The sequence below is a fragment of the Thunnus maccoyii genome, chromosome 17 (genome assembly GCF_910596095.1).
Source record: "Thunnus maccoyii chromosome 17, fThuMac1.1, whole genome shotgun sequence".
Classification (NCBI taxonomy): Eukaryota; Metazoa; Chordata; class Actinopteri; order Scombriformes; family Scombridae; genus Thunnus; species Thunnus maccoyii.
Genome location: NC_056549.1, coordinates 368,661 through 380,000, shown reverse-complemented (window position 1 = coordinate 380,000; position 11,340 = coordinate 368,661). Strand labels below are relative to the sequence as shown.

At 39.6% G+C, this 11,340-nt stretch overlaps 2 protein-coding genes across 3 annotated transcripts in view; one reads left to right on the top strand and one right to left on the bottom strand.

The window, feature by feature from the left end:
- The window catches only part of LOC121882536 (photoreceptor outer segment membrane glycoprotein 2-like), an 11,913-nt gene extending 10,976 nt beyond the window's left edge, over positions 1-937 (bottom strand). The window contains exon 1 of the mRNA XM_042390864.1: positions 168-937. Within this exon, the coding sequence (XP_042246798.1) occupies positions 168-748 (581 nt within the window). The 5' untranslated portion in view covers positions 749-937. The remainder of the gene's footprint in view (positions 1-167) is intronic.
- A 7,424-nt stretch (positions 938-8,361) lies between these two features.
- The window catches only part of cdc42bpb (CDC42 binding protein kinase beta (DMPK-like)), a 50,899-nt gene continuing 47,920 nt past the window's right edge, over positions 8,362-11,340 (top strand). The window contains exon 1 of one of the 2 annotated variants that reach the window (XM_042390303.1): positions 8,362-9,017. In XM_042390303.1, coding sequence (XP_042246237.1) covers positions 8,849-9,017 — 169 coding nt within the window. In that variant the 5' untranslated portion in view covers positions 8,362-8,848. The remainder of the gene's footprint in view (positions 9,018-11,340) is intronic. The other variant, XM_042390302.1, reaches the window with a different exon arrangement.

Genomic DNA, 11,340 nt, shown 5'->3' with positions numbered 1-11,340 from the left:
CTAAACTCCTAATCCCTAGTGCTTGTGAATTATGTGTGCTGGCTCCATCATCATAATTATTAGCTGTGATGCGAACTGCCAATTAAAGCTTCAGTAACACTGAACTAGACGAAGACAGAATCTTCTGGAGACCAGCTGGATTCACTGGAACCACCAGCTTCACTTACTCCACCACAGTGCTGCTGGTCATGTCCAGGTATCGGTTGCTGATCCACTGGACCTGGAACCAGTCCCGGTACCCGGTGTTCCCACAGCACTGGAACTGGATTTGCAGCAGGTCCAGAGTCCTCTTCAGGTAGCAGCGGCCAGGTGTGTCTGTGTCTTTGTAGTAGCGCATGGCGCTCCGCAGGCCCAGGAACAGCGACTCCTCCAGCTGGCTGCGAATGCTGTAGCACATGAGCGCCCCCGCCAGGACGCAGGAGGTGAAGAAGAAGGTGCAGATGACGTACGGCATCATCACCAACTTCCAGCGCAGGAATTTGTTGGTGTCGGCGCAGTCCAGGCAGATCTTCCCGCCCAGGAAGTTGATGCAGCAGGCTGCCAGGCCTGTGGCGATCAGCATATGTGGCACATACAACACCCCCTGCTCTGACATCACCTCTTGCCATTTCTGAATCTCTACTTTGAGGAATAAGCCCAGGCCAAAGAGGGTGGTGCCCGTCACCACAGAGATCCAGTTGAGCAGGCAGAGGACCTCAGCCAGCTTCTCTCTCTCCCCTTTGGTGAAGGTCACCTTACCGACTGCCATGTCCGTCCTCTGGGTTTATGTGTGTCACGTCCAAGCGCCAGCCGACATGCTCACAGACTGCAGCACCTTAAGGTGCAGTGCAACACGGCATGATCCCAGCAGCTAATTTTATTATTTGATTAATTAATACTGTGCCTGTTTGTGGATATATTTACAATTATCGTATTAATAAGAAAAATGTCTGTGAGTTTGAACAATGTTCTGACAAACATTAATTTGTAAAGATGGAGGCACAAGAACATCGGTGGGGTTTGTGGTCTGCTTTATAGAGGGGACTGTTTTGAGTGATTGATCTCTTCCAGACAGTCTCCTCCAATCAGGTTCCACTTGCTTCTCATCGCTTCCACCCTGCTGCCCATATGTGGATGCTCCTGACTTAAAATCAAACTCAACTTAAAATCCTATCATAAAAACAGTGTTGGGCATCATCAGTTACTTATACAGTCTGTTGTCACCTCAAGTCATAGCCTTCACATCCAGTCCACAGGGGTCTGAGAGGTCAGAGGTCAGGGAGGGCCTCTCTTCATAGGAAAGCAGGAGGAAAGAGGAAGGACAAGGCCAGAGGCTGCTCTCTGCAGAGCGTCATAAGCAGCTTAGCGAGGTATTTTAGGTATTCTTGACTGCTGTCCACAACTCCGACGCACAACCAGGATGTGACCGCTGCAGGGAAGGAAGAGGGTCAAGGTTTACCTAAACTTGTGCTGATACTGAATGTAAAAAAATAAAACTGGCTGTGTGAGAATGGAGCCTTTTACTCTCCAAACTCAACCACAGCAGAGTGAAAGGGCTCATAATCTGTTCAGTACAAATTATTCATGTCAAAACATTCAAAATGAAAGATTCTCTGGATATATTTTTTCTGAGCATGCTCAGATACCACTCTCCCCCTGTTGACTGAACAGCTTCATACAGCTCATAAACACTATTTACAGCAGAGCATCTTTAAACTAACCCATCTTTGAACAGGTGACACACAAATCATTCTCATCAATAACTCCAACAGTGAAACTAAAGCTAAATCAACGAAACCACAGAAAACCAATAACAGAGCCGAGAGTTCCTGTGTTACAAATGTAAACAGGAAATCTTATCCAGTTTTTTTATAGAGCGTCAATCAGATTTATAAATAGTAATACATTACCTGAAAATAATCTACCCACAATACAAAGGTTCCTGTTCTTCAGCCCTTTTGATTACAGTCATAACCCTGCTCTCATGTGACACTCTTTGCATTTTACCACCAAAAACTCAGAGTGAGTATAAGACATCCTTAAAATAGGTGGAACATTGAGGAAAAAAGGCAGCTCAACTCATTTGTTATGTGAAATAAAGAACACACTAACCTTGACTGACACTCTGTACTGGAACAAAATGAAAGTAAAGATGAGAGTTGAGATGAGTGCAGTAGCTGCCACCTCAGAGACATGATTCAACCAGCTGACGCTCTACTGAAGATGCTGTAGAGAATCTTACCTTGTTGACTTAAAGCTGTCAATCATCTAACAGCCGCTGCGGGTCTGTCTTCCCTCCAGCCTCCCCTCGTCCTCGGCAGCGTGAGTCCTGCCACAGTTACAGAGTCACGGAGCGAATAGGGAGGCAGAGAAGAAGAGTTTTGAGGCTCCTGTTAACCTGCTGTTCTGTGCTTCTAATCCCCTTACAGCGAATAAGCCTCGTAATAAGCTAAGAAATCTCCAACCACCCCATTCACCAGCTGGACCATCAGCAGGACGCTAACTGTCCACTACAGTGTTTCCACTCATTTTACACTCTGCTGATTTATCTGACTTGGTGGTAAAGTGAGAATGATATGGAGAGACTGGGTAGAGTCATTAAAGGACAGATATTCTGCATATTTCCAGCTCTATATTTATATTCTGGGGCTCTACTGGAATATCTTTGCATGATTTCCAGTTAAAAACTCCTTATTGATCTTCTACTGGTCCTTTATGCAGCCCCTCAGTTCAGCCTCTGTCTGAAACAGGTCGTTTTAGCTCCTGTCTCTTTAAGGCCCCGCCTCCTGATGAGCCCGCTCTGTTCTGATTGGTCAGCTTCAGGAAGCTTCCTCCGGCTCCGGAGGCTACGTAAACAAACTATAGTAGCAGGATTTCACTTCTTCTTCTCCTTCTTTACTCCAAATGACAACTTCTCAAATCCATCCGTACATGGACGTCAGTTGTATGAGTGAAGAGAGGAAACAGAGCAGCTTTTACAAACACTGCACTAAAAACTATCTGGACACTTCAAAATGTATGAATTTCATTGCATTACATTACAAAATGTCAAAGCAAATGGCATTTATTTTAACAAATAATAGCACACACACTTTATAAAAGTATTTGGACACCAAACAGCAGCTTCACTACAGATCACTGCTTCAGTGTTTGTCTTCCTTTAGTTTGCAGAACTGCTGGATGTCTGACTTAGATTTGGACGCATCCGGAAATAATAAATAGGAGGAGGAGGAGGAGGAGGAGGGATGGATCTCTTATTGTGATGGACTTCAGAGGTTCATCACCATGGTAACTGATGCTGAACAGTTAACCTGCTCCGGAGCAGCACTCCGCCTACTGACCAATCACATCACTGGAAATAAAGCGTCATCATTCCTACAGGATCCCGACATGGACAAAAGTCCTGAGTTTATAATAAAGTGACAAGTAAAAAAGATCAATATATATTTTTATAGATCAGCAGAAACATTTTATTGTTCTGTGTTTCTGGTTTTAAATCAGAGCTTCTAACAAACGGAGATTGTTTACGACACTAAACACATATTTTAATAGTTTAATAGTGATTTTACTCTCTGATTCATGGCTGCAGTCAGAATAACATCAGACAACTGCAGATAAACGCCAGAGATCAATAATCCTCACTGTTAATTGGCTCCATGATTATAAATCATCAGTCATTAACTACTTTTACACTCTTTGCTTCAGCAGCAGAAACAGTCTGACGTTACTTTAAGTTTGTTATGTGACATATTCAGATGGTTTCTAAACAGTAAAAATACTCCCTCTATACTTCAGTCATATAGAATAATTCCTACATGTATTTGATTTATTTATGATTTCTAGTGTTTGTTGTATGATTACAGGCTCGTTTACATTTCACTTGGTTGAATCTGCAGGTTCTTCTAGTTTAACTTTAGTTTATGTTTAGTTAAGTCAGCATTGACCCTTTTCAGTAGTTTTAATAGTGTTGTCTGTGTCTGTCACATTAAGCTTAACAACACATACAAACTGTTATTCACAGTAGTTCTAATAGTATCTGATGTCTGAAACGGTGCTGATCTATAGACAAGATTATCTTTTCATGAACCTCCGTGTAAATACCTTAAATTAAGCCACATTTATACGTTGTTAGGACTCTTCCTATATGATCACATCTTTAAACAGTAGTTCTCAAACTCTCCCACATGATGGGCCCTAAACTGACACAGATTAGACCACAGACCCTCATCTGATAAGATGTTTTCCTCTAGAAGTTTTCTCACAGGAAGTGTATGAAACCCATGACTAATATAGTCGTATGTTCGGTCATTGTGTTACTTATGGATGAAAATAAATTATTCCCCTTTTTGCTTGGAGACCCCTGAAACCCCCTCAAGGACCCCTGGGGGTCCCTGGACCCTACCTTGAGAACCACTGTCCTTAAAAATCAAAGGTACTGAAAAGAGAGGCAACCAACTGTCTGGAGATAAACCTCCACCCAGTCTTCACTAGAAATGATATATATATTATAACAGTATAATAGGATGGTATATATATTATAACAGTATAATAGGATGGTATATATAGTATAACAGTATAATAGGATGGTATATATATTATAACAGTATAATAGGATGGTATATATAGTATAACAGTATAATGGGATGGTATATATAGTATAATTATAATAGGATGGTATATATAGTAATAACAGTATAATAGGATGGTATATATAGTATAATTATAATAGGATGGTATATATAGTAATAACAGTATAATAGGATGGTATATATAGTATAATTATAATTGGATGGTATATATAGTATAATTATAATAGGATGGTATATATAGTATAACAGTATAATAGGATGGTATATATAGTATAATTATAATAGGATGGTATATATAGTATAATTATAATAGGATGGTATATATAGTAATAACAGTATAATAGGATGGTATATATAGTATAATTATAATAGGATGGTATATATAGTATAATTATAATAGGATGGTATATATAGTATAATTATAATAGGATGGTATATATAGTAATAACAGTATAATAGGATGGTATATATAGTATAATTATAATAGGATGGTATATATAGTATAACAGTATAATAGGATGGTATATATAGTATAACAGTATAATAGGATGGTATATATAGTATAACAGTATAATAGGATGGTATATATAGTATAACAGTATAATAGGATGGTATATATAGTAATAACAGTATAATAGGATGGTATATATAGTATAATTATAATAGGATGGTATATATAGTATAATTATAATAGGATGGTATATATAGTATAATTATAATAGGATGGTATATATAGTATAACAGTATAATAGGATGGTATATATAGTATAACAGTATAATAGGATGGTATATATAGTATAACAGTATAATAGGATGGTATATATAGTATAACAGTATAATAGGATGGTATATATAGTATAATTATAATAGGATGGTATATATAGTATAATTATAATAGGATGGTATATATAGTATATAACAGTATAATAGGATGGTATATATAGTATATAACAGTATAATAGGATGGTATATATAGTATAACAGTATAATAGGATGTATATATAGTATAATTATAATAGGATGGTATATATAGTATAATTATAATAGGATGGTATATATAGTATAATTATAATAGGATGGTATATAGTATAATCATGTCTAGGTTCCTTTAAACTCAGCAGTGACTGTGCTGTGAGTTACATTATTTACATTTCCCATGAAGCATTTGGCCTCTTCAGTTTGAGGTACTTGTACTTTACTTGAGTATTTCCATGTGATGCTACTTTCTACATCTCAGAGGGAAATATTGTACTTTCTACTCCACTACATTTATTTGACAGCTTTAGTTACGTTTCAGATGAAGATTTGTTACAGCTCACATTATATTGTCCCTCAGCAGCTCTGAGAATTACCCACAATCCTGTGTTTCTACCTGCTGCAGGTGCGTCTTGATGACAGCAGGTGGAGCTGTTGTTGTGTATGTGGCTGTTTCACTGCAGAGGTTCAGCATATAAATAATGCTGGACAAACAGCGGCCCGTGGCCCAAATCTGGCCCTCCAGCAAAAATATTTGGCCTCTTGATGAGTTGAAGTTTTGATTTTCATAGTTTACATTCAAACTTTTACAAATATATATAATATAATACATATAATATAATCTGCTTCATTAATCCAGCTGTGAGATGTTTGCTGGAATAAAGTTTCATTAATCAAACACAGATTACATTTAATGTGTGAATTCACAAACTTTACTCCATTTTAGCTTTTCTTATTTTTTTGCATATGCAAAAAAAAAAAAAGTTAGATGGAGTTAATCCTCACTTGGCTAAAATCATTCATATATATATATATATATTTATATATATATATATATGTTTATATATATATATATATATATATATATATATATATATATATAAACACCTGATTGAACTTAATCTCTGTTCTGTTTGTGCTGATGACGTCACAGTCCGGTGGGGGCGGGGGTACCAGTCCGCTCCCGGCTCCTGTCAATCACGGAATGACGTCATGTATCCAGAGCGTTTCCGGTGCAGGAGGGCGGGGCCTCCGTGTTCCTCAGGGAGAGACAGACAGGTGAGTCAGGTCAGCACGCGGCAGCAGGAAGCCACATCCGGCCGGGGCTGTCAGCCTTCAAAATAAAAGCATGGCTTTTCAGCTCAGCTTTTATTTTTTCAGATGTGTTCAATATTTCATCTTTTATTGTAAATGTGTTAAATATTGACTTTGCTGTTTCTTATTATTCATTTATCTAAATTCTACTTTGGTATTTTGCTGCTTTCATGTCATCATATAAAAGTGATTCATATTTTATATATTGATATAAATAACTGTGGTGAGATGACAATAAAGGTCATATATCATTATATATATATATGTGTGTGTGTGTGTATGTATATATATATATATATATAGAGAGAGAGAGAGAGAGAATCAAGTTTATTATCATTATTCACACTGAAGTGATCAGAGGAACATCAATCCATCAATTGATCAATAAATCAATCGATCAATGAGATATGAACAGACCTGTGAGCAGCTGTCACAGTTATTTAATATATACAACAGATTAGAAGATTTTAATAGTTCATCATTTATTTTATATTATATTAGTTTTGAGTGACTTTGTTTTTATATGTAATAGTTTAAAACGTGTCCCTGTAGACAGTTAATAATTATTATTATTTTATTCATTTCATTATCAGTCTGATGAATTAAATGATTATATTGAATAAGTTATGAAGAGTAAATCTGAACATGTTCACTGAATAAAGTTTATAAAGCAGAAACGATCAATATTTGACATTTTTACCTGAAAATGAACTTAAAGATTAATTGATTATTGAAATAGTTGCTGATTAAATTTCTGTTGATCGACTAATTGATCCTGTAAACACTGAACTGCTGAATTCACACTGAACGTATGTGAATGTTTATATTTACTTCTATTAAAATAAACTATTGATTTCACAGCTACTTTAATGTTTAATTAATGTTAGATTCAGTTCCTGGAAATATTCAGAATAATTTGCAGTTTGTTACAAATAAACTGAATATTTCCTGAAATTAATGAACTGATTAATTTGATTAATCAAGAAAATAATCAGCAGGTTGATTGATGATGAAAACAGTCAAAAAATGATTGATGTGTTTAAAATACGCAGCTTGACTGCAACAACAACAATAATAACAATAATAACCACAACAATAACAACAACAATAACAACAACAACAATAACAATAACAACAATAATAACCACAACAATAACAATAATAACAACAACAATAATGACAATAATAACAACAATGACAACAACAATAACAACAACAACAATAACAATAACAACAATAATAACAACAACAATAATAACAATAATAACCACAACAATAACAACAACAGTAATAACAATAATAACCACAACAATAACAACAACAACAACAACAATAACAACAATAATAACAATAACAATAACAACAACAATAACAACAACAACAATAACAATAACAACAATAATAACCACAACAATAACAATAATAACAACAACAATAATGACAATAATAACAACAATGACAACAGTAATAACAATAACAATAACAATAATAATAACATTAATAACAAAAACAACATTAATTGATTAATGGAGAAACTGATTGATGAATAGAGAAAACAATAATTAATTCATTGATTACTGATTGATGAATAGAGAAAACGATAATTAATTAATTGATTACTGATTGTGGTTGCTGGTATTTTATTGTGACACCCCCCCCTGCCCCCCTCCCGGGCGGACAGGAAGTGTGTCCCGGTGTCTCGTGCTTGTTGTCGGTGATCCGGTCTGGATTCAGCCATATTCCCTCCGCTCCGTCACACCGGCAGCCGCCCGCAAACTCCCGAAAAACGCTCCGTAATCCTCCCGCACGCGCCCCGACGGTTCTGCCGGAGGTCCGTCGGTACCGTGAGTCCGTCCCGGAGCTCCCGGACATGTTACCGAGCTGATAGCCGACCCGCAGACATGCAGCGGCCGCGGCCAGCTTGAGAGAGTCGACGGTCTGACCGAGAGGAAAGTCCAGATTTACCGGGATTAAAGCGGCGGAGGGCGGACCGGCGCGGGCCTGCAGGCAGTAACCGGCGGAGACACACCGACACACCGACAACCAGACTCCGCAAAATGTCGGGAATATCTTCCCGGAGCTAACGAGGCGGCTAGCGGAGGTTAGCAGGCGGAGCTCGGCGGCACTCGGCAGGAAGCGGAGCTCGGTCGGAGGGTCAGCGGGAGCGGCGGTGACTGTCCACGGGAGAGAGGCCACTGTCCCCGGGCAGCATGTCGGCGCAGGCCCGCCTGAAGCGGCTGGAGGAGCTGCTGCTGGAGCAGAAGCTGGTGGGCAGTCTGAGCGTGGAGACGCTGCTGGACCTGCTGCTCTGCCTGCACTCAGAGGTGTCCCAGACCCCGCTGAAGAGGGAGAAGCACGTCCAAGACTTCCTGGAATGGGGTAAGACCCGGGGCCTGGACCTGGTCCTGGTCCTGAACCCAATACTGGACCTGGACCCGGTTATGAGTCAGTCTGAAACAGGTTTTAGTGAGCAGTGTGGTTTGTCCTGGTTTGTCCTGCTTCGTCCTGGTCTGTCCCATTTTGTCCTGGTTTGTCCCACTTAGTCCATGTTCATCCCACTTTGATCTGTGTAGTCCTGATCTGTCCCACTTTAACCTGTTTAGTCCTGGTTTGTCCCACTCTGTCCTTGTTTGTCCCACTTTGACCTGTGTAGTCCTGATCTGTCCCACTTTGACCTGTGTAGTCATGATCTGTCCCACTTTGACCTGTTTAGTCCTGGGTTGTCCCACTTTGATCTGTTTAGTCCTGGTCTGTCCCACTTAAACCTGGTTAGTCCTGGTTTGTCCCACTTTGACCTGTTTAGTCCTGGTTTGTCCCACTTTGACCTGTTTAGTCCTGGTTTGTCCCACTTTGACCTGTTAAGTCCTGATCTGTCCCACTTTGACCTGTGTAGTCATGATCTGTCCCACTTTGACCTGTTTAGTCCTGGTCTATCCCACTTTGACCTGTGTAGTCATGATCTGTCCCACTTTGACCTGTTTAGTCCTTCTTTGTCCCACTTTGATCTGTTTAGTCCTGGTCTGTCCCACTTAAACCTGGTTAGTCCTGGTTTGTCCCACTTTAACCTGGATAGTCCTGGTTTGTCCCACTTTGACCTGTTAAGTCCTGATCTGCCCCACTTTGACCTGTTTAGTCCTGGTTTGTCCCACTTTGACCTGTTAAGTCCTGATCTGCCCCACTTTGACCTGTTTAGTCCTGGTTTGTCCCACTTTGACCTGTTTAGTCCTGGTTTGTCCCACTTTGACCTGGTTAGTCCTGGTTAGTCCCACTTCGACCTGTTTAGTCCTGATTTGTCCCACTTTGACCTGTTAAGTCCTGATTTGTCCCACTTTGTCCTTGTTCATCCCATTTTGACCTGGTTAGTCCTGGTTCGTCCCACTTTGACCTGTTAAGTCCTGATCTGCCCCACTTTGACCTGTTTAATCCTGGTTTGTCCCACTTTGACCTGTTTAGTCCTGGTTTGTCCCACTTTGACCTGGTTAGTCCTGGTTAGTCCCACTTCGACCTGTTAAGTCCTGATTTGTCCCACTTTGTCCTTGTTCATCCCATTTTGACCTGGTTAGTCCTGGTTCGTCCCACTTTAACCTGGTTAGTCCTGATCTGCCATACTTTGACCTGGGTAGTCCTAGTTTGTCTCACTTTGACATTTCAAGTCCTGGTCTGTCCCACTTTGACCTAGTTAGTCCTGGTCTGTCCCACTTTGACCTGTTTAGTCCTGGGTTGTCCCACTATGACCTGGTTAGTCCTGGTCTGTCCCACTATGACCTGGTTAGTCCTGGTTTAGTATTGGGGGGTTCAGTGATTCTCAGACCTCGTGTCTATAATGTGGAAGATCAAGAGCACCACTGAACACGATGAAGGTCGATAACTTCACTAACTGAACAGTAATCAATACGTTTATTGATTCTACGTATTAATGAAGTAAACATAATGACCGTATTTCCTCTAATAGGCGGATCCTTTATTTCCCACCAGGCTTTATGTTTGATGAGCGTTTTCTGATCTGCGTTACCGAGGAATCAAACTGCAGCAGACGTCTGCCGGCCGAGCGGCTAACCTCTGCTTAGAACAGAACCGCGTCTCTGTTGATGTTTCCGTTACACCTCTATCAACGTAGCTGCGTTCACTGTCCTGATACACATCTTCACCTGTTAACTAAACATAACTCATTAAATACAAAGAAAGGAAACGTGTCTGATTACTGCACATATAATCATAGATCAGGTGTTACTTTAATGTCTGACACTAATAACAAACACAGAGACGACGTCCCTGCTGACTGCAGTTAATGCAGAAACTCTGATTCACCCAGCTGACATTGAATGCACCTCATTGGCTGCTTCTTACAGGAGGAGGAAGTCGCATTTCACCGTTTTTCTTTCATGCGTCATATCGTAGTTTTCAAACCTTTTTCACAACTTTAGAACTTAAACAACTTGGAGAAACGTGTTGCGTGATGGTATTTATATATTATATATATATATATATATATATATATATATATATATATATATATTATAATATATTGGCTTTGGGATGTGCGACGACAGTAACAGGTCTGTCACTTCAGACACTGAACACCAGCACATACTGATGTCAGCTGCGCTCAGGAACAGGAAGTGAGGTTCTGAGGTGACGTTGTGTCGCTGGATGCAGCTGTAGGTCGAGCTGTGGACGTCTCTCCGTCCTCGCCGTCTACAGC